Genomic DNA, 25346 nt, shown 5'->3' with positions numbered 1-25346 from the left:
AGCAAATTTGTTAATTTATGTCATAATAAACATATTGATAATAACATATTTAAATTACAAGTTTATTGCCACATCTGGTGCGTCCTGAGGAGCTTGTCGAAAATACTCTACTATTTACTCTCTTCGAATAGAGTCGGACACATCATTTATGAAAAAACTAAATATTCAAGATTGTTTTGCAAAATTAGCAAATTTGGAAATTTTGTCTCAAAATAGATATATTAAGGATTAATATAATTAAAGTACAAGTTTGTGATGCATCCAGTGCGTCCTGAAGAGCTCAATAAAAACGCACTGCTTTTTATACTCCTTAAAAAATAATTTACTATCTATAGTTTTCTTGTAATTTTTTTTATATTGCAAATTTCAAATTGCAATATTAAACTGTATTATTAAATACATTAAACATCACATTTCTAACACAATTATTCTTTAGTTAGTTATTTTATATTGTCCTTGTGTTTATATATTAAATTGCCTAAGAAAACGAAAACAACCCAAATTAACAAAAATTTCAATTATCAATGCTCAAAATGGAAAATTTAAATACATACATGTATATATAATTTCATGGTCATAAAATTAAATCACATGTTTATAAATCTTGTTCTCAACAAAACTGTTTACAATATCCATAATAAATTTATGCAATGAGATCACTTTATGAACAAATGCTTTTGCTTATGACACACCCAGAGAAAAATGAAGGCTGGAACTAAATTAATTATTGGATTGACATAAATATTTTAAAATAGTAAAATGATTATTAATGCTAATGGAGTGTGTAACTATAACTAATTAATCGTTTAAGATAAAAATAAAAATACACATGTTATTTTCAAGTCAAAGAAAAATTGAGGTTGTAACTATTACCAATTATTTGTTTAAAGATTTCCTTTATGTGGTATTACATTACATGGCTGTTTTATGATTTTATTATCATAAATTGTATATTATTTTACATTCAACTTCTGAGAATAATTTAAACTGATGTTCAACCAGGATGTTCTATTTTTAAAGGACGTCGTGTGGATATAGAAGGCAACTCTGATGCTAAATGAATAAACTGGAGAATTCAAAAATAGAATTGGAGGCACTAAACTAAACCGAATTATATTAAAGGAACATGACAAGGAAACATAATATATATACATATAGAAATAAAACTTTTTTGTCTAAGCTTTTTTTAATCCGACAAATTAAAATGACTCTACGACGGATGTAGATGATGCTAAACTAACAAACAAATAAACATTAAAATAATTAGTTATTGTTGTTCTTTTATGAGCCATGTTAGAATAACAATGAGAGAGGAAAATAGTCCGTAATGGATGAACTGAATTCATTGTTTTCCAGGAACTCTGATAATTCTTGGAAAAATGGTAAAAAATACTACTTTTTTTTTTTTTAAATAATCAGTAGTCAAAATTTTAAAACATTTGTTGTATTAATATTAAGACCTTATAACTTTTATAATTGATAATTAATAGAAGTAGAAAATATATATATATCACATAATTGTAAATGAATCTATCTTATCTAACTGAAAAGGGTGCTTTCCCCTGATACTTGTGAGTTATTTGACAAAAACCAAAAAAATGTCCCGAATTTTTAATTAAATGCTAAAGAAAATGAAAGATCGAATTCAAAGTCGTTTTATTCCAAACTTTTATATCGGGAAGTATATAACTGTTAAACTAGCAACAAATTTAAAATTAACTAGCTGTAAGTGGAATTCTGTCTTAAGGCAATTAGGGCATCGTGCCTTCAGGCAAATTGCTGGAACTTCCCGTACCAAAAATTATTATTTTTTTAAAAACGATTAACATTTTTGAAAAAAAATTACTTCGAAAAAATAAGATTTTTGAGAAACTATAAATTTGACAAAAAATTACTTTTTTTTGAAAAAAAAAATTGAAAAAAAACATTTAAAAAAAAAAAAAATTTAATTTTTTTTTTTTTTGAAAAAAAATGTTTTCTTTATTTTGACATATGTTGGAAGATCTGAACTTTTTTTCAAAGCAATCGTACTGCTTTAACTGCATAGAGACAAAATATAAAGCGCGTAAGCGCCGTGTCGCTGTCTAACGCATAAGCATTGGTACGGAACCCATAGGAATGTTAACAAAATGTATACTTATTGTTAAAATCTCTATAAAATATCTGATAATTTTATGTGCATATGTCTAATGATCATTTTTGACCGCCAAATGGCATTTTTTTTTTACTTTTTTCGTTAGATCTCCGAAACCGCTAGACCTGCCCTTATGAAAATTTGATCAAATCTTCATCTTGTCAATACAAGTAAAATGTTTTTTGAATTATTAATTCAAAAGTACTCAAGTAAAGTATTCAAGTTTTGAGGTACCGTTTTTGGCACTTTTTGCCCCATATCTTCGGAACGGCTAGGCCTACCTCCGCCAAAAACTAATCAGCACGTCTCCTTATCAATACGGATCGAATGTTTTTTAAATTATTCAAATTGCTTCAAATTGTTCCCGAAATCGTCGACGAAAATTTGTATCCGCACACACATACATACAAACACATACACACATACACACACACATACATCCATTTTTTCTAAGGTATGCCAAAATATTCAGAAACCTCTGAAACGTGAAGATATATAAAAATTTTCATTTTCGATTTTTTTGCGATTACTATAACTTACCCTACGGGAAGTTAATAACTCGCTTGTCAAACCTTACTTAATGCATTGTAATCGTTGACATTTTCATAGTTTTTTTGCAAATATTTCAAAAACTTATTCAAACACTTAATAAATGTGTTACATTTCTGAAAAGAATGATCTTAATGAACTTTGTAAAATAATATAGATGTACAAAAAGTGATCTAATTACAAAAAAATATTGAAAGTTTTCAATTGTATGTATCAATCGCATATGGCATTCTCATCAACAAGTTAAATTTAATACAAATTATCCCTTATCTCGCCAACTCTTCAATCATATGTAGAAAAATAAAAAAAACAGGCAAGAAAAAACAAAAATCGTGTTATTGTATCGCCCAGAAGTGCTCGCGATCGTGAAACATCTCATCCTCATCTCACCTTCAGTTCAACCCTCTTTTAGAGGGTAAGAGTGAGGAAAAATAAGGCACCACCACGAGAAAAGTAGAAGAATTTTCTTTCCTTCTGCTAAGAGAAAATGGGCATGTCTTATGTGTATGTTGAAGAAAACGTGAGAAATAAAACGAAAATGTCATCTGTCAATCGATTCGAGAATCGTAGGAGAATTGTGACGACTGTGACTGTGACACGATAGTAGCCGGTAGGAGGAAAAGATGCATGGGGGATGAATGAATTTATGTGGAATGGATTGTCATATACTATATATATAATATATATATATATATATATATATATACTAGCATACCACCCGCCACGCGTTGCCGCGGCCCTTATTAAAACCCACCTGATTAAAATTTGAATCCGTTTGATAACCAACTTTTCAAAACTTTTGTTATAAAAAATTATATCAATCCGAATTGAAATTTGAATCTGTAGGTTCAATTTTATTGATTAAAATTTTTTTTAACTTACTTGAAAATTAAAACAAATAAAATTATTAAAGATCTGAATAAAAGACCACATTACAAAATTCATAATAAATAACCAATTGACTTTTATAAATGCTTTATATCCTATTTAGTACTACGTCCGATTTTCCTTGCTAATATTTTAATATGTTCTATGATGCTGTATTTAGGAATGGTTTCATTAGTCACAAACTACTGAGAACTTGTTATAAGTCCTAAAATTTTTTTTAAAAATTTTCCAGAAATATATGATTTTGACTTTGTTAACTTTCCGAAGGAGAAGTTTATGCTTTCATAAAAAAATCCGATTCGCTAATTTTATGTTTTTTCGGCGTTTCAAGCCATTCTGAATCGAATGAGACCATTTGGAAAAAGTATGTGTGTGTGTGTGTGTGTGTGTGAACAGATTTTTTGCCGTAAATCGACGTTTTCTCGAAAACGACTGGACCGATTTCAAAAATTTAAAAGCCATTCGAAGTATCTCGATGAGGACTATTATTAGTCAGTTTTGTGCGACGATCGACCAAGCCGTTTCTTTATAAATCGCAGAAAAGTGAAAATTTTTTTGTCTACGTTTTAGCTCGCAATTCTGATTCGATTATGAAAATTCAAAAACCGTTCGAAAGATATTGAGTGGGAATCGTGCTGATTAGTTTTTGGTAGAGATCGGCCGGGCCGTTTTCTTGTAATAAAGTTAAAAAAAAAATCGACGATTTTTATGATTATTTTTTTGACGGTAGATACCGTAGTCTTCTAGATCATACTAAAATCGTTTATTTTTAAAAATTTATCAAAGTTTGCAAAAATTAGTATCGTTTTTTTGGCGTTTGTCAAATTTGAAACTTTCATCGACATTTGCTTAAACGCGTTGAACCGATTTCAAAAATTTAAGAGTCAATCGATGTATTTTGATATGGATTATCTATTCTCAGTTTTGTGCAACGATCGGCTGAACCGTTTCTTAGTAATTAAGAAAAAAGAGAAAAATTTTCATCTACGTTTTAGCCAAAAATTCTGACTCGATTTTAAAAATTCAAAAGATATTCGAAAAATATTCAGGAGTCGTCCTGATAAGTTATGGACAAAGATTGGTCGAGCCGTTTCTTCCTGCTTAACTGTTGAAATTTTTTTTTCGATGAAACTTTTTTTTGATGATAGATATTATGATCCTAAAAAACATACTAAAATAAAAATTCATAAAAGTTTCAAAAACTATGAATAAAACAAAATATGTCAAAAGTCGCTTTTGTGATGTGATGAGTCACAATTTGAATATCACAAATTCAAAAGCCATTTTTTGGAATCAGCGAAAAAACAAGTCCACAAAACTCTTCTAGTTGTTTAAAAAATGTTGTCATTAATTTAAAGCATTGAATATTATCAGGGGCTATATACATGGCATGTGTAATTGTGCAATTGAAAATTTTATATAAATATATGAATCTCAATTTCGTTTGATCAAGTCAATTATTACACATTTCCTAAAGTTCATGCAACTTGTTTTAGGACAAAATGCTATGCACCACTAGTTCATATTTTGCATCAGCTTTTTATCGATGTGAAATGCTTTGATATTTTTTTCGGTGTGAACTTTTTATTTGTCTTTTTATATTTTCGCATTAGGCTCTGTTGTATAGTGATACACATACACACTGGCACACTTTTGTAGCCGCGTTTTTCATCTTTTCTTCTGGATCAAACTTTAGATATAACATAATATATTATATATATATATATATATATATATATATATATATATACAATATAGAGATGTACCTATAGCTAGGTGGGAGGTACCCATGTACGTGCTGTTATTACGAGAACGTGTTTACATGAGAGCAAAACGCGGTAACTCTGTTGAGTGGAGCATTTCACATTTCACATTTCGCATTTCGCGTTTTCGAGCATAATTCTACGATACTTTTCCTTCAAAAAATAAAAGAGAAACAAGCAAAATATAACAGATACACATACCGCATTTTAAAGATAATGGATCGATATTTTAACCTATGACATTTCGAAATCAAAAAATATTTCGAAGTCTATTTTCTATTACTGTGTATTATTTTTACTATTTTCGTATGTAAAGTTTTGCACTTAAATCTATTTTATTTTCCATTCATGACTCTTTTCCGATCGTTCCGCTCTTATTTATTTATAGCGTACCCTACAGTCCTTAAAATCTAAAACATCCCTCGGGAATCTGAATAAAATTCGATTCGCTTGTTAAACCCCAACTATATTATATATAAAATAAAATAGGGTTTGTAGTAGAAGATATACCATTAACGATGGCATTGTGAAGAATCCTTTTCCAGTGAAGGGTGTACACTGTACCACATCATAGGGCGGATTGTTTTACCCTTTAGGAATAATTTTATTTAGAAATTTGTATTATAGATATCTATTAAATTTCAAATAATTTTGAAGGATATTAGTTCCTCTTGTGTGGCTGATATTCGCAAACTCTGGTGTTTTACATCATTCATACACGTCGAGTGTTGGGTTTAATAATGTTCTCGTTTCATTCTGAATATGAGCTTCATACAATTGTAGAAATGTCGTCAAAATTTCAGTTTAATCGCTAAAAGCAGACATTTCCGTGCGCCATCAGTATTCGCTTACAACGCGGAAATACGAACTCAGATCTCAAAATATGAATATGTATATATATATATATATATATATATATATGTATATAATAAATATATAATAGTGTAGGGCGGGGCACAAAAGTCCAATTTATATACTATATAATCGCATAAAATTGCAAGGATATTGAAATTTACAACTCTATGGTGAAACCAAACTGATAATTGTGGACACTTCTTTTAGTTTTTTGCGAATATCTTGAAAGTTTGTTTTGAACACTTGTTAAATATAATTTATTTCTCTAATATATATAAAATTCTCCATAAAACTGCATCAAAAAAATATACAACATTATAGTAAAATTTTTCATAAATTAGTAAAAACTCGATGGTCAAACCAAAATTAATCGGCTTGATAATCGTGGACACTTTGATAGTTTTTTGCAAACATAAATAATAATAAGAACTAGTGGGGTGTATGGCATCGTGCCTTAAGGCAAATTGCTGGAACTTCCCGTACCGTAACGAAATGTTCGAGGAGTACTGAATGTTTTCAAATAGATTATTATAAATATTGTAACATTGTCTAATATTTCTAAGAATTATATAAACTGAATTGCAAAGTTAAAATTATTTGTTAAAGTTATATTAGACTTTAGTCAGAATTAAATAAAATCTGAATTATTTTCGATATACAAAAAAAAAATTTAAAAAAAAAAAAAATTGGAACAAAAATTTTTTTTTCCTATATCAATTATTTTGTTAAGACAAGCAGAAACTTCTTTGAATCATTCAAATCGGACGCTTAGTTCTCTCAAAAACTGCCATTTTTTACATATTTAGCTCCGTATCTTCAAAATGGCTGGGCCTGCCTTTGCAAAAAACTAATAAACACTTCTCACAATCATTACTAATTGAATGTTTTTTAGATCATTCAAATCGGATACGCCGTTCTCTCAAAAAGTCGATTTCTATTTTCTGCACTTTTTGCTCCGTATCTCCGAAACGGCTGGACCTGCCTTTTCCAAAAACTAATCAGCTCTTTTCCCTATCAATAGGAATCGAATGTTTTTTGAATCATTCAAATCGGTTGATCCGTGTGCCCGAAAACGTGACTGGAAATTTGTATCCATACATACACACACACACACATCCATTTTTTCTGAGGTATGCCAAAACGTTCAGAAACCTTCAAAACGTCGAGAAATGTAAAAATTTTCAATTTCGATTTTTGGCCCATTACAATAACTTACCCTACGGGAAGTTAATAATATAGACTTAAAAATATTGAGATCTCGTAAACTAAACAACAGTGCTCAAAACCTCAAAAATTTGTTCAAACTATTATTAAATATATTACATATCTAAAAATTACTAAATCTTCTTCACAAATCTGCGTCAAAAAAAATATATGCTCACGACTAAAAAAACTAATATAGAAAGAAAATACTTTTGTTATGGATTTTCAAATGATGCCGTTTTGATCCCGAAGAACCGCCGTAAGAATCTAGATAATGACTGACCTTTTTCGGTGGTGGACCTTTACTCTACGCTAGTATTATAGTTATAATATGACTTCTTTCTACTAATTTTTTCTTATTTTTTTCCAGGATTCTGAGCATGAGCTAGCGTTTTCTCCATGCAATGCCGGCGCATTCAACCGGCTCAAGCAGCCGGAGCACATGGCTGCTACAAATCTCCTTACTCCTAGCCTCAATAATAACAACGACATTAGGAATAAGTCGACCACCTCAAGAAGCCATACGCTTTTCCCATCCAATATATAATGTCAGTGTTCCGGAAAACAGTCCCGGAAAAACCTTCCTCATTCAGCCGGCGAACGAAGACAGAGCCGGATTGCGTCTGTCCGGCATCTGGCAACAGGCCGATGTCAAGTATAAGATATCAGCAGGGGACAAGGATAAGTTTTTTAAGGCTGAAGAGAGAACTGTTGGTGATTTTAGTTTTTTAATTTTAAGGACACGTACTGGTAACACGGCTGTGCTGAATCGTGAACGCAAGGATAGGTATTTACTAGAAATCCATGCCACGGTTATTTTGAGACAAAATGGTAAGAGTAAAATTGTCAGCGAAGCTGATACCAATGTATCAGTCACAATTTTAGACACAAATGATTTAAACCCTTTGTTTTACCCGAACGATCAGTATTCAGTGACAATAAACGAGGACACGCCTATACACTCAGATATTTTACGCGTCGATGCCGAAGATGCTGATCTCGGAATCAACGGTGAAATTTACTACTCGTTTGTGGAACAAACTGACCAATTTGCTGTACACGCCACATCAGGAGTAGTAACTTTAACCAGGCCTTTATCCTTCACCGAAAAATCCCTGCACGAGCTTCAAATTTTAGCGACTGATCGTGGAGGTGCCAAAAACAAAGGCACGGGTCACAGTAGTAAGGCTAAAGTACGCATCAAAGTCCGCCAAGTCAATTTATTTGCACCAGATATTTATGTACACCCTTTGCCAGACATTCTAGAAAACTCCGACTTTTTGGTGTACGCAATCGTGCGTGTAGTTGACAAAGATTCTGGTGTCCACGGTCAAGTCAAAAGTTTGGATATCGTCGACGGTGACCCGGATGGCCACTTTAGAGTCCGAAGAACCGATACACCTGGTGAATTCAACATCGAAGTGCACAAGAAATTAGATAGAGAAGCCACTCCACAAGGTTATAATTTAACTTTACGAGCTGTTGATCGTGGTACGCCCACTCGAGAAAGTTACAAAGCTGTTCCTGTGCACTTGTTGGACGCAAACGATAACGCACCTGTATTTGCAAGAGAGTTGTACGAAATATCTGTACCTGAAACATCACCCATAAACTCTCCAGTTATACGTCTAAAAGTCACTGACAAAGACGAAGGCAAAAACGCGCAAGTTTTCCTGGAAATTGTCGGCGGAAACGAAGGCGGCGAGTTCTGGATCAACCCTAACTCCGGCATGTTGTATACAAGTGTTATGCTTGATGCTGAGTCCAAAGCGTTTTATACATTAACAGTATCTGCTATTGACCAAGGTAATACTGGAACACGTAAACAATCTTCAGCTAAAGTCAAAATTAACGTCCAAGACGCCAACGATAACGATCCTGAGTTTGACCAAACAGAAATCACAGTCTTTGCTGATGAAAACGAACCTGGTGGCACTTTTATTACCAAAGTTACCGCCAAAGATCGTGACAGTGGTGAAAACGCTTACATATCCTACAGTATAGCAAATATCGAAGACGTACCTTTCGAGATAGAACATTTTAGTGGTGCAGTACGTACAACAAGATTACTGGATTACGAATCCATGAGACGTGAATACGCGCTTTTGATTCGTGCATCGGATTGGGGTTTGCCTTACAGACGCCAAACTGAATTACGACTAAATATCAAGTTGCGAGATGTAAATGATAATAGACCGCAATTTGAACGCGTTGATTGCGAAGTAAGATTATCAAGATTTGCACCCATTGGCACAGAAGTGATAACTTTGTCTGCAATTGACTTGGACGCTGGTAATATAATTTATTATCGTGTGGTTTCAGGAAGCGAGGACGACTGTTTTGCCTTGGACACGTCATCAGGAGTTTTGACTGTTGATTGTGATTTGAGTGATGTACGGTCTGATGAGCGTTTTGTTAACGCTACAGCAACTGATGGTAAACATTTTTCTGATGTAGTCACTGTGCATATAAAATTAACCAACACTTTGGACAAATCAGGTGTATCTAATTGTCGTGAAACTGGTGTAGCAAGACGATTGACTGAAGCTTTGGCTTCTGCTGAAAGAAATAACTTACCTCTGCCTTCGCCCGAGCCTAGACACGCTAGGCACAGGGATAACCTACACGCCCCTGAGTTTATAGATTTCCCTAACGAAGTACGTGTGAACGAATCAGCACCTTTAGGCACAGTTTTACTAACTTTACGTGCAAGAGACCGCGATATGTCCTACAACGGTCGTGTGATTTTCGGTATCTCCGGTGGTGATAGTGATTCAGTGTTTCGTTTAGATCCAGAAACTGGTGAACTGCAAATTATAGGTTATTTAGACCGCGAACACGAGTACGAGTACTATCTAAATGTAACCGCGTACGATTTGGGTAAACCACAAAAATCGCAATCACGTATAATTCCTGTAACAGTTCTTGATGTCAACGACAATGCTCCTAAATTCGAGAAGGCATTCGCCAGTTTTCGGGTTACTGAAAACGCGTTGAATGGCACTGTGATTTTTCGGCCAAATGCCACCGATGCAGATTATGGTGCCAATGCCAAAGTTCGTTACTCGTTGGTAACTGATACCAAAGACTTTGCGGTAAATCCTGATAACGGATTTTTGTACGTCAGTAACTTCTTGGATAGGGAAAGTCAGGAGTTGTATGAACTGCGTTTAAGGGCTACAGATGGTGGTGGTTTGTATGCTGATGCCTTGGTAAGAGTCACTATAGACGATGTAAATGATAATGCTCCTAAATTTGCTTTGGAAACTGTGACTGTCCGTATACGCGAAGACGTACCCTTAGGCTCTCTTGTAGCCATGGTCGACGCTTTTGACCCTGACCTAGGCGCCGGTGGCATTATAAAATACTCTTTACTCCCCGACGAAGCCGAAGGCGAACCTTGTTTCCGAGTTGACAAAAAATCAGGAGCCATCAGAGTCTCCAAACCCTTAGACTTCGAAGAACGCCAACTTCATACCTTGACCATCGAAGCCAGAGACTCCGGTTCGCCAGCTTTGACCTCCAAAGCTGTTTTGATAGTGGAAATTGTGGACGTCGATGAAAATAGTTTTGCGCCAGTGTTTTCTGATTTTGTGTTGAGTGGTTCAGTGAGTGAAAATTTACCAGCCGGTTCTAAAGTGATGAGAGCCTTGGCCACGGACGACGACCCGCCGGGGCCCTGTTCTAGGATTACTTACACCATCACAGGAGGCACAGGATTGGGATACTTTGCAATCGATGATAAAGGTAAGATATTTGTACTAATTCTTTTGTAGGCTATATGCAAGAAGGTTCTTTACCATTATCTCGAAAAATTGGCAGACAATGGTTTGACTAGACCTTGATAATACTGTATATTTCTTTAGTTTTTTGCAAATATCTCGAGTGTTTGTTTAAACACTTACTGAATTTTTTACATTTCTGAAAATTACATAAAATTCTCCAAAAATCAGCATAAAAAATTTATACAACACTATAGTAAAATTTTGCATAAAACTGCAACGAATTTACAATTAAAAACTCGATGGTCAAACCAAACTTAATAGGGATAACATTTGTGGACATTTTTGTAGTTTTTTTTGCGAATATTTCGAAGATTTGTTTTAACACTTATTAAATATTTTACATTTCTAGAAATTATATAAAATTTTCTATTGAAATCAAAAAATATATACAATATTATAGTAAAATTTTGCATAAAATTGCAACAAATTTACAATTAATAGTTTGATGATCAAACCAAACTTAATTAAATGGGACCCTTTTACAGTTTTTTTGCAAATATCTCGAAAATTACATTCAGAGCTTATTAAACATTTTACATTGCTAAAAATTATATAAAATTCTCTAAAGAACTGCATCAAAAAATATATACAACATTATAGTAAAACTTCGCATAAAATTGCAACAAATTTATAATTAATAGCTCGACGATTAAACGAATCTTATTGTTAGTAAATATGGATCCTTTTATAGATTTTTGCAAAAATCTCGAAAATTTGTTTGCATTCTTATAGAACATTATATATTTCTGAAAACCAAATGAAATTTTCTATAAAAATTGAATAAAAAATTATACATTATAGATAAAGTTAGCGTAAAATTAATTAAATAATTATTAGTAACGAAATTCAGTTGCCTTGCGATCCGGGTTACTTTCTGGTCACGCCTAAGAAGTTTTTATTTACTTAAATATATTTTTTACATAATTATTTATTAAAAATTATTTATTTCCTTAAATAGATTTCTGATTTCTTAATTCCCATCTTGTCAATCAGATATTATTTAATCTCAGTCCTTGAATATTCATTATTCCGACACAGAAGTCGTAAAGTTCGTCACCGAATTTTATTGTGTAAAAAAATTATTCCCTTTCACGGAAAAAATACAACTCGAGAAGCTCTTTACAATAATCCATCATGAATATTCAAATAATCATTTGGATGTCGCCGTGAAATATACAAATGACTTTTGATAGCAATGTGTGACGATGTCGGAAAAAAATCAAATTGAAGTGAATAATTTATCACGATGTGATGAAATAGGGTACGACGGGGTAAAAAGACATTTGACTTTTGGTAATTATACTGTGAAAACTAAACCGATTGCAATACAACAAATAACACATATCAAGCCAACAACTATCGTGTTAGGAATTTTAAATTCATTGCAATATTATGCAAAAAAAATTTTACTATGTTGTATATTTATTTTAATGCAGTTGTATAGAGAATTGTATGTATATTTCAAAAATGTAGAACAATAATTAAGTATGTGAACAAATTTCCAAGATATTCGCAAAAAACTGGTGTCCAGGATTATGAGGCCTATAAGGTTCGCTTTAACCAATTGTAAATTCGTTGCAATTTCATGCAAAATTTTACTATATTGATGTATATATTTTTTGAGGCAGTTTCATACATGTAAAACATTTATTAAGTGCTAAACGAAATTTTCGAGATATTTGCAAAAAACTTTAAAAGTGTCCTTGATGATACATATTATCTTTGGTTTGCCAAAGCGAGTTATTAATTGTAAATTCTTTGCAATTTTATGCAAAATTTTACTATAACGTGGTATATATTTTTTATGCAGATGTACAGAGAATTTTATATATTTTTAAAAATGTAATATATATTTTAATATGTGTTCAAACAAATTTTCTTGATATTTGCAATATACTATACTATACACTAAGTGTCCACGATCCAAATTTGGTTTGACCATAAAATTATTAATTGTAAATTCGTTGCAATTTTATGCAAAATTTTACTATAATGCTGTAATTTTTTCATGATACAGTTTTGTGGATAATTTTATATCATTTTAAGAAATGTTAAGGAATCTATATGTGTAAATTCTAGTCTAAAATTCAAAAATCTATTTATTGAAAGTTGAAAAATATATAAATACCTATAATAAAGATCCATGCAAATATTAGCAATAGGATCTATAAAGATCTGTTTTGAGTAGTACATAATAGATTTAATTAACAAACTTTCCAGTAATGAATTTTCAAAGTTTGCTATTTTCTTGGTAAATAGAAGAGACGTTTAATAAAACTACTTTGTATGAAAGTTTAATTTTTGATAAAATAGAAGTAAATGAAAAATATATTTTTAGCTGTAGTTCATTGTATTAAAATTATAAATCTATATTTATAATATAATTTATAATTTCTAGTCCTCAGCTATTTTATTAGTTTAACTATAAGAGCGTTATTTTCCACATGATTTGTTCACATTTTAAAAGTGCTATGAAATTTTTCGCATATTTTTATGGCTAGCACACAATAATAAGGCGATTACTCACTCAAATAGAGAAAAATAGAGAAAAGTTGAAGAATAAAATAAAAGCTGATGTTTATAGTATTTTTATAGCCACTTTGAAATTTATGAGAGGCTGTAAAATATTTTTACGCGCTCGTAGAACAATAGACAAAAAGATTTGGCAAAAATTGCTAAGAAAATTGATGGGAAATTAATGCCAGGGATAAAGGATTATTTGTACGCCTCTATCTAAACCTATATAAAAATTCTACAAATGTTATACTTTTTGTATTTAATTTTTAAATTTTTCAATTAATATCTTCCATCTATCTTACTACCAATTAGTGTTAATTCTGACATGCAATAAATGAATTGAAATTTATTGCAGCTTTCCAACATACATGATTAAAAATCAATTAAAAAGAAGTCTTTTAGAAAGGAAAGCGTGACTATAATTAATTATCAGTAATTTGATGGTTTTAGAAATTGATTGGAAGCGATTTTACAAATCGCACAATCGATCGAATCGAATGAATCGATTGAATATTGATGGTGAGATGTGAAATTCATATGGGAATATATGAGTAATTTTTAAATTTAAAATTTACTTCTGAGAAGACGATATAAAAATGCATCAAATATATATATATATATATATATATATATATATATATATATATATATATATATATATATATAGTAACATTTTCCTTAAAATTGGAATGAATTTGAAATTAATAACTCGCCGGTCAAACCTAACTTACTAATAATCATAATCGTGGACACTTTTTTGCAAATATTTCGAAAATTTGTTTGAATACATATTGAATATTTTACATTTTTAAAAAATAGATAAAATTTTCTATAAAATTGCATGATAAAATATATACGTCATTATAGTAAAATTTTGCATAAAATTGTAACGAATTTACAATTAATAACTCGATGGTCAAACAAAATTTGTGGGTTATGAGAGATTTCTCCAATTTTTATTATATATATATATATATATATATATATATATATATATATTACATATGAATGTGGATAAAAGCAGAATATCAATATTGATTCAATCTAGAAACAATAACATTAGTTTTCCGCAGAGAAAACACAGATTTTCAACAATGGAGAACTCGATGCGAAAAATTTCCTCAAACCCAGATGGAAATCTGAATAGAAAATATTAAAGGTTTTCTTTTAATATATTCAGACAGGGCTGAGCCGAAAAGTAGAAAAATATATAATAGAAATAATTTGATTCAGTAAATTTATAGAATCTCTGGGTTCCATGATCAATTATTACCATTATCCAAATATATTGTTGATTATTGGCCCAACAAATATAATTTTGGCATTTGAGCTTACGTTATGATAATAATCCTTTGTTATTTGTATAATACACGGAATATTATATAATATGAGAAGTGCATTTAACGTTTGTAAATACAGATTAACAACTTATACGCATATTTCAAATACTGCAACTTAGCGGATTATTGTTATATAATACCTACTGTATTGTAAAAGAGAGGCTATAATGTGCTAATTTAGCACATGGAAAGTGCAATTTATTATAAATGATGTAATTTATTAATTGCATAGGTTTTTAGTAGAATTTTGCTTTTAGCAAATTGATGATGATAATCTAGCTTAATACGGGGTTGTTTGTTGAAAGGACTTTTAATTAAATGCTATGCTTTTACAATATAAGGATAATGTAACTATTTCATATTTTTATGAGTACTTTAAGCTCCTTTTTTTGCATAAACGATTGTGCAAAATTGATCAAACTATCGTCAAAGTTTCAATGTAAAATAAATTAGATGTATATGATTTTTTTTCTGAATTGCTATTAAAACTTAAGATTTTATTTTTTTAAATAAAAAGCTTTCCATAAATTGTGTATGTAATTTATTTTTTATAAATATTTTCCACATTTTGGGATATGATGTACATTTTTTCATGTATATACTATTAAAATTAAAACTTTTTTTGCACATTTATACACTTTTAAAAATTCTTTTCTTACCTTTGAAATTATGAAACCATTTTTTTATAAAAAATGCACTAATACAAATATTTTCACACAAAAAAACTAAATAATTTACGAAAAATTTAAACATTCATGATCTTTCTGATATGGTATGTATGTTGTTTAATTTTTTTAAAATTATTTAGGTTTTTATGTAAAAATTTTATATTTATTTGAGAATTGCTAAATGATGACACACATACTGTGTCGAAACGTTCAGAATAAATACATAAGTTCAATACCATATACTTTTTATATATTTATACTTTTTATAAATTTGTAAATTCAACCATTTTTTTATATCTTTTAAATTTTGAAACTATTTTACAAAAAATTTCATGATTTAATTTTGCTTTAATTGTACAATATTTTAAATATTTTTACAAAAACAATACTAAATAATGTATGAAAAATTTAAACATATGGTTTGTATGTTTCACAAATTATTTATTAAAATTTATTATAAAAATGTTCAAATTATTGTGCATTTTTTAGAACTACTAAATGATGACACACATTTAGTACGGATTAAATAAAAAATTTCAAGTATTTTTAGTTAAATAAGTTTGTTGCAAAAATTTTAATAATATATGTTATTAATATTTTTATTACTTTTTTGCTTTATTTTTCATTATGCAGTATTTTTTCTTATACAAACCAGTATAAAATTAACTTTTATTATAATTGTAACTATTTAAATTTTTATAATTATTTTTTTAACATTTATGAAATGACATTATTTTTATTAAATATATGGATAATTATGCAATTAATTACACATTATTTTAATATTTTATCTTAGTTTTTTGTATTAGAAAAATTAAATTAAAATTGATCATGTTTCATGGAAAATAGTAAGTCAAACCTACAAATTATTATATGTTAATTTATGAGGTAACTAAAAAGTCATAAATAATTTTATAGATATTAACATTCATAATTAACAAATCTAAATTAAAATACATACTTAATACAAATATATTTAAAAATACAATTAATCAATAAGACTTCCCAAAAACTGGTCAATTGACTTTCAAAGTCATTAGTGTAAAACAAGTTATAAAAATAAAATAATTATTTATATATGTAAATTTATATATATATATATATATATATATACACGTATATATATATTTGAATAAATCTTGTACCAAAGAAGGTTTTTGTGTACGTGAGTACATGTAACATGTAACATGTACGTGTCAACATGGATTTAAAAGAATTTCTTAGGCGTAAAAAAAAATGCGTACGACATGCCTAAGTCAGCCTACATGTGTAACAAATAATCTGAGAGCTTGTACAAACCTAAACAAATATAAAAGATAATTTTAGAAACGAATCGAAAGTTCTTTTACTTGGAAAACTGATATCACTACCTCCTGATACCAGAGCGTTCGACAGTGTATTTTTATAGTTCTTGTTTAAAATAAATCACGTTCGTTATCTTGACGATTATTAACGTATTCAATTACAAAGATAATATGAAATGACGCATATATAATTCACAAACACATTGTGTCCCAAATGTTAAATTATCGAGTGCATTTGATCTTTCTGGTGACCCTAAATTGTCCTCAATGCAACATTGATAAAAACTATATGAAGACAAAGGCGAAGGCGAATCGAATTTATACACGAGGAAAATTTATGAATGGATAATTTAGTTATGTAATATAGTAATCGATTATTAGGTTCAGATTTGTTCAGGCCAAAAGTTGAAAAATTGCTGGGAGTAAGTCGTATTTTGCCCTAAGAGAGGTTGATACATTTTGTTCATGGATTTTTGATGTGATGCTCAGCAAAAAAAATTATATCAAATAATTTTGTATGAAGATTAATGAAACTGGATATGTGATACTACAGAGAATGTAATAAGCTTTTTAACAGTGTATACTTTTATATATGTGTTGTAGTAAATTACTAAAATATTAGGTTGTCAAATATCTCCCTTCCGCTTTTTTGCTCTTGGTTTATAATACAAAAAGGCGGAAGGGAGATATTTGACAACCTTATATTTAGTCAACACTAAAAAAATGTCCGAAATTGTCATTATCGTATGGAACATACATGAAAGCTTAATATCATACACATTTTCTTAACAAAATCGATCCTTGATTTTAAAACAAATTTCATTAGATGAGAATAATTTTTTATAGTGTGTACTATACATAGTACATAAGTGTATATCTGGTGTTCAGTCAGCCTCGTGTAGATTTTACATTTAGGTTGAATTACCTGGATGCAAATTAGTGCCTGATATTCGCATAATTAAGTGCAGCGAATATGCAAATGTGTGCCTTTGTGAACAGAACGGAGGTTATTGTTTATATAAAGATATGTCTGGATATAATACACCTGTGTGCATGTATTTAATTTTGGATAAATGCAAACGTCAGACGAACTGAAATTTAAACAATGAGATTCTGATGAAAAAATAGAGTCGAGAGTAAAACATGCATACATCTTTTCTGAATAGATATAATAGTATGATGATACATATTAAATTACTTCATATCACTGTTTTAGTTTTGAATATTAAAATGTAAGTGAAACAAGGTGGCAAAAAATAGTGGTAATGAATAAAATATCTCAACTGTTTGAGGTCTAGATAGAAAGAATAGAGTCCAGAAAATTTCTATTTTAAACTTAGAATATACAATTGCGATATTTTGATTTTTTTACTCATATTGTTTATCATTTATGGTGTTCAACAAATAGTAGAGTGTAATGTTAATTTTAATATAAAAATCAAACTAATAACAATTTAATGTTTTTTCCTGGAGCTTCCATGCTTACTCCATAAAATGATCGCAATTACTGATATTTTTTAGTTGTCGCTAAATATCTTAATAATTTAATATTACACATATATAGAAAGAAGTATATCTTGCCTAAAAGCTTATTAAATTCTCTACAATACCTTATACTTAGTTTAGTATGTCCTCATATTAAATTAATTAATAATAAATTCTTATTGGAGGAGCATCTATGCATATTCGAAACTATATAAGCAATTGTAGACATTTTTTAGTTTTGACTAAATATCTTTATAATTTAGTACTACACATATATAAAAGAATACACTATTAAAAAGCTTATTGAATTCTCTACAATATTGCATACCTAGTTTATTAAGTTTTCGTACAAAATTATTTAATATTTAATTTTTTGCGGAGCATCAATGGTCAAGCCAACAATTTGGTAAAGTAAATTCCCTTAATAATTGTATGCACTTTGGGCCTCTCTAAAAAATAATATTAAAAAATTGTTAAAAATATTAGGTTGTCAAATATCTCCTTTCCGCTTTTTTGCTCTTGGTTTATAATACAAAAAGGCGGAAGGGAGATATTTGACAACCTTATATTTAAAATTAAATTTTATACTACTGTTAACCCTCAAAAATATGTATTTACTTCCATTCATCTTGTCCACTATTTTTCATACATTTTCTCTATTTTTTTTTTCGAAAGTCCCAAAACTTTTGAAGCAACTGATAATGAATAATGCGAGAGGGAATTTCTTTCGAAAGAACTTTCCTCGTAAGCCTTTTTCGATGTCGACTTTATACATTATTCATATTTCGATGTATGTATGTATCAGTATTTCTGTAATGCTGATTTTAGGAGAAAATCGGGATGGGGGATGGAAAATATTTATCGATTTTAGGAAAACAAGATATGAAATTTATTTTTTTAAATAGTTGATTTAAAAATTTTCAAGTGTGCTGTAAATAATTATATACTTCTCTAATTATACACAAATCAAAAATCTATGACTTTAAAAATTATTAAAATATTTACAAATGTTTTATAGAACCCCAAAGCAAATTCTATATATTTTTGTGTAGTTCATGTAATAGACATATAGATTATTTTTTACAGATACTTTACATATAATAAATATTTTTTTAAAATTTGTTTCTTATGCTTAAGGCATATACATTCTTCCTGCATAAAAAAAACTAACAAAAATACTATAATATAAAATATTATAATAAAACTTGTAAATTGTAAGTTTTATTGCCGCGAAACAAAATCAATCACGCGCATGGGCTAATTTATTTTTTATAAATAGTACACGTGTAAAATTTTATTTATTACTAATAATATATAATAATTTCATTATTTTTTCTAATCGACTACATCGATATTATCCTTTCATTTTCCCATCTCTATAACTAAATTCATTTTGAAACCTTTGCGTCTGCGGGTAAATCTTATATCTACAACTTTTCTACTGAAATTAGTTTATATTCTCTCGTATGTAAGAAAGATCTATTTCCTTTCGAAAAGAAGTTTTTTACATTCTATATAAAATATTTTACAAGAAAAAAATTACTATATTCGTAACAGAAATGCGTCAGAAAATAAAAATTAAATTTGTTGAACAAAAAATTTAAATTTATTACCTACAATGGCGCCCCGGCGTTTCCATTACCAATTTTACGACTTGCACGTTTAGTTTAATTTAAACTAATTTTTTCGTTAATAAATAATCAAATGTTAATAACAATTTTACACTTTATTCCTTTCACTTTCAACTACGGTCAAAATCAAAGCCAATAACAAGTTATAAATTTACAACTAGATTAAAACACTATTAGTTAGTAATTGACACATTCGTAATCGATTTAACATTCCAACAAGATTAATAATAAATATTAATAATATTATTTTACTAAGATTGTGTGAACTAAATTTAATCAACTTGTTAATAACTTGGCATAATTAAAATACAGTCGACATAATTAGAAAAGGAAAATTATCCTTTTGCAGCTGTTCGAATCTCAGGGACAGGAAAGATAATTAGGGAAGGATACCTGGGAAAGGATATATATATATATATATATATATATATATGTATGTATATGTATATGTCTTGTAGTGGTGCTGAGATTCAAAACGTTACAAAAATCGAACATTCTGTATACTAAAAAGTGCAAGAAAACTGTAGCATCTATCTATTACATTATTCAAGTTCCAAGCCCGCCAAATTGTACAAATAATTTTTTTTATTTAAAAATTACTTTGTAACAATAAACTTGTGACTTTCCTTTACCATTTGGCATCAAAATTTTTATTATTTACATATCCAGAATTGTTGAATTCGATTTTTTTCCGAAGTCTGTCTGATCAACTAACTAACCGAATGTGTCAGTCCGTGTATGATTTGATTTTCCGCGGCACCGCATTGGAATTGCGTTTTTCCGATTGCTTGCACATAGTTGGTGAAAATAACGAAAAATATACAACGAAAATAAGATAAAAAATAAAATTTATTCCGAGGACATCATGTGCAAAAATACTACTTCGACACATACAATCAATCACTGGAAAACACTCGGAAAAAGATACTGGGAACAAAATTATATAAATCCATGTTTAAAATCATATATTCGAAATTATAAATTTATATTTGTTTTTAAACTAGACCTAGAAATAATTTACTGGAGAATGAGATTTTTAATAGTGGAGTCAATAAAGCTTTTTGGGCTCAGTTAATTGCAAAATCCTCAGAAACAGCTCTGATCTTTTTTTAGTTTCTGTTTGAAATTGAATTTGTGATATATCTTTTGATATTTAAATATAATGTTAATTTAAAATATTTTTAGTATTTATTTTTGTGTTAAAAATAGTTATTATTAGTATAGTTATTATTATTAATTCAATAGGCGGGGTAAAATGAAATATGGCCAGGGGTCACAGATACAATATACTTTCATATTAAATTTTTTAGTAAAACTGATTTTTATTACGCTGTTTTTTATATCTTGCTAGTTAATATAAAAGTTTAGGTCATTTTTTTAGATTTTGTCATATAACTTTTGAATTTACTTCTGGTCATCCTGATTTATATACATTATTGAAAACTAGATAAAATTTACAAAAACTTGTGTAATTTGTTACATATACTTGCCTATTAAATTTTTGAGTGAAATTGATTGACGTTGCTTTTTATATTTTGCTAGTTAGCATTATATAAGTTCAAACAACTATCTGACTATGTTTAGTAAAACTCCCAGCCAAATCATTATTGTAGAAATGCTGTTTTTCAAAAAAAATTCACTTGGTCCTTTTTCCCGATAGACGGGGTTATGGGACAACCATGGGTCAAACATAAACAATGCCTTATTTTTAATTTTAAAGGGATTTTATGAAATATTAGCTACATAAGTGAACCAATGCAAAATATAAACCACATGGGTACATTTTTACAGAGATAACACTGTACACAACCTTGATCTAGTATTTTGTCAGAAACAATCATCAGTACACCTTTGTCAGGGTAAAGGATCAGTTGGTCTTTATTACCCCAATTAGGTATAAACTTTTACAGAGGTTATATAAAAAAAACTGTTGAATCTAACTTAAAAGTAACAATACTTTTTGTAAAACGATTAAATAACGTATACGTAAAAATTATATTGAGGTCTCGTAAATTAAACAACAGTGCTTACGACCAAAAAAACTTACAACGAAAGAAAATACTTTTGTTATGGATTTTAAAACATTGCGTTCAACTCCTGATAGCAACGTTGTAAGTATCAAGGTGACGGCTGGTTATACATATTTTGCCTCCTACTTTCAAATATTGTCGTGAAAAATTGTTAACTTAACTTGTTTTTAAAATATCGGTGGTACCGTTTTCACGCAAAAATTTAAGCTCCGCTGTACCCTATTCTTTGAGCAACAATTTAATTTTAGTGATCTCAGTTTTTGAGTTTTGCAAAATATTTGTAAGTGTATGTAATATTTTAAATATTATTTTTGTTATTGAAAAGAGCACATCCAACTATTTTCACTATAATATTTTTACACCCCAATATCGAGATGGAGACTCTTAAAATTTATCTTTTAATATAAAACTTGAACATTTCACCTCGAATTTTATTATTAAAACTGTGTGCGGGCATAAAGTGTAAAACCTAATCCATTTGATTAGGAATTCCTCTTCCCATGTCACTAAAATTATTCCGGACTGTTATTTACGCTTACAGAGTATTTCTCTAACGTTTTGCAGATGTAATAAAATTCAAAAACAGAATTGCCGGTACGTTTTCTTTCCGAGGAAAACACGAGCTTTTAAATGAAATTCAGAAAGCGTCGCGCAATATGAAGATTATTGTAGAAAGGGATCGCCCTATCGCCCTCTGTTGTTGTTTGTTGGTAATAAAATTGTAAACAAGTTGAGATAAAAAAAATAAATATTATTCATTAAACTTGCCATATTTTTTCTCTTAATCTGTCAATCGTGTTGGCGTGTACTCATATTGATGTTTACGCAGAAATAACGGAAAAGATTTCCATATGCCTTAATGAACCGATTCATATTCTTTGAACATTTTTTTGACAAGACTACATATTTTCACTTACAATATGTAATCATGTGAATACAGAGTGTCCCAGAACTCAACATAAAAAAATAAAATAAAATATCCCATGCAGTTTGACTGTTATGAGATTTCAAGTGCAACTTAGAGCTTTGTTAAAAGTGTAACAATTTTTTGATTTTTGTGATTTATTTTAATTTTTTTTTTGACAAGATCGCAGAATTTTCAATTACAATATGTAATCATGTGTATACAGGGTGTCCCAGAACTCAACATAAGAAAATAAAATAAAAATATCCCATGCCGTTTGACTGTTATGAGCTTTCAAGTGCAACCAAGAGCTTTGTTAAAAGTGAAACAATTTTTTGATTTTTGTGGTTTATTTTTTTTTTGACAAGATCGCATATTTTTACTCACAACATGTAATCATGTGTACACAGAGTGTCCCAGAACTCAACAATAAAAATATTCCATCCAGTTCGACAGTTTAAGTACTACCTAGAGCTTTAGTGAGTGTAACAATTTTTTGATTTTTGTGGTAATTTTTTTTTTTTTTGACAAGATTGCATATTTTTACTTACAATATGTAATCATGTGTGTACAGGGTGTCCCAGAACTCAACGTCAAGAAAAATACAATAAAAATATCCCATGCACTTCGACAGTTTAAGTACAACCTAGAGCTTTAGTAAAAGTGTAACATTTTTTTGATTTTTGTGATTCTTTTTTTTTTTGACAAGATCGCATATTTTCACTTACAATATGTCATCATGTAAATACAGGGTGTCCCAGAACTCAACGTCAAGAAAAAAACAATAAAAATATCCCATGCATTTCGATAGTTTAACTACAACCTAGAGCTTTGGTAAAAGTGTAACAATTTTTTGATTTTAGTGGTTTATTTTTATTTTTTTTGACAAGATCGCATATTTTCACTTACAATATGTAATCATATGTATACAGGGTGTCTCTGAACTCAACACCTACCAGAAACGAGGTCAAAAAAATTAAGAAAAATTCTTACAATGTGTACTTAGAAATTCGTGAGCTTTTAAGTACAACTTAGAGCTTTTATCAAACTGTGGCTATTTTTCGGTTATTGTGTTTAATTTTGATTATTTTTATTACTTTAAACTTTGGATCCGTATTTGTAAATATCTTTTCTAAGACCGCATTGGAAAATAATGATAAAATTACCCCAAGTTTTTAAGAATTAAGACATTTTGTTAAATTATGAATTTCAAATTTTCAAAATGAGTCCCCTTTGCAGGCTATCCTGTTAAAAAAATGTACTAAAGTGTGTCGGTAAGTTTTATCAAAAATTTGCGCGTATAATCAGGATTGTATAATGTTAAAATAGATGGTAGATTTATTATAAAAAAATTGAGTGAAAAATAAAAACCTAGAAATAACACAATTGAGCATGCGCGTACAACAAACATTGAACTGATCGTGATATTTTTAGGTTTTTGTTTTTTTACTCGATTTTTTTTAACATCCAACTAGCTAGTATTTTACCATTTTACAATTTTAATGCGCTAAATTTTGATAGAATTTTCCAAACTACTTTAGTACATTTTTTTAAGAAGAGGACCTCCTAAAGTCGATCAATTTTGAAAACTTTAACTTCAAAGTTGAACAAAAAGTTTCACTTCAAAGAAAAATTATTGAAATTGTGTCATTATTTTTCAATGTGGTAATAGAAATATTATTTAGGATTACGGCTTTAAAGTTTAAATAATCAAAAGTAATGAAAATTTACCACAATAACCAAAAATGAATACAATGTGACCAAAGCTTTAGGTTGCACTTAAAAGCTCAAAATTATATACCATATACTAAAAAAAAATTATATACTAAAAAAATTTTTTTTCATGACAGTTTTTATAAAAAATTATATAATATGCTTTAGTGAATGAATGATTGGATGAATTTAACATTGTTTTATTAAATAAGACTACAAAAATTTAAATATTGCTGAAATAAACATTTGAAAATTATATGAAATAGCTAATTTTCATTTCTTACTGATTAAGTCGATTTACGTATCGGAAAGCTCTTGCAACTTGCCTTAAGGAAAAATATCATTTACACCTAGCTGAGCATTTTATTGAGTGAATTTTGAGTAAAACTAACGGAAAACACCGATCAGATCTCTGTCTATTAATGTTAGATAATATTTCTTTTGCATTTTCGCTCGTTGGTTGGTGTCGCCATACAATTTATTTTACTGATTGTTATTCTGAAAGCGTCTCTTTTATACAACAGATTTCTTTGGGGCCACCGCTGACATAATATATTTAACATGATATATAAATACA

At 29.2% G+C, this 25346-nt stretch overlaps 1 protein-coding gene across 1 annotated transcript in view; it reads left to right on the top strand.

The window, feature by feature from the left end:
• The window catches only part of LOC113373316 (fat-like cadherin-related tumor suppressor homolog), a 15924-nt gene extending 4687 nt beyond the window's left edge, over positions 1–11237 (top strand). The window contains 3 exon segments of the mRNA XM_026613624.1: positions 1357–1382; positions 7782–11139; positions 11215–11237. Of these exon segments, the coding sequence (XP_026469409.1) occupies positions 1357–1382; positions 7782–11139; positions 11215–11237 (3407 nt within the window).
• Positions 11238–25346: the final 14109 nt, after the last annotated feature.

The sequence above is a fragment of the Ctenocephalides felis genome, unplaced genomic scaffold (genome assembly GCF_003426905.1).
Source record: "Ctenocephalides felis isolate EL2017-DRISC unplaced genomic scaffold, ASM342690v1 CF-g0.4_SCAFFOLD_01604, whole genome shotgun sequence".
Taxonomy (NCBI): Eukaryota; Metazoa; Arthropoda; class Insecta; order Siphonaptera; family Pulicidae; genus Ctenocephalides; species Ctenocephalides felis.
The sequence above is the reverse complement of the archived record's forward strand: the minus strand, read 5'-3'. Positions and strand labels throughout refer to the sequence as shown.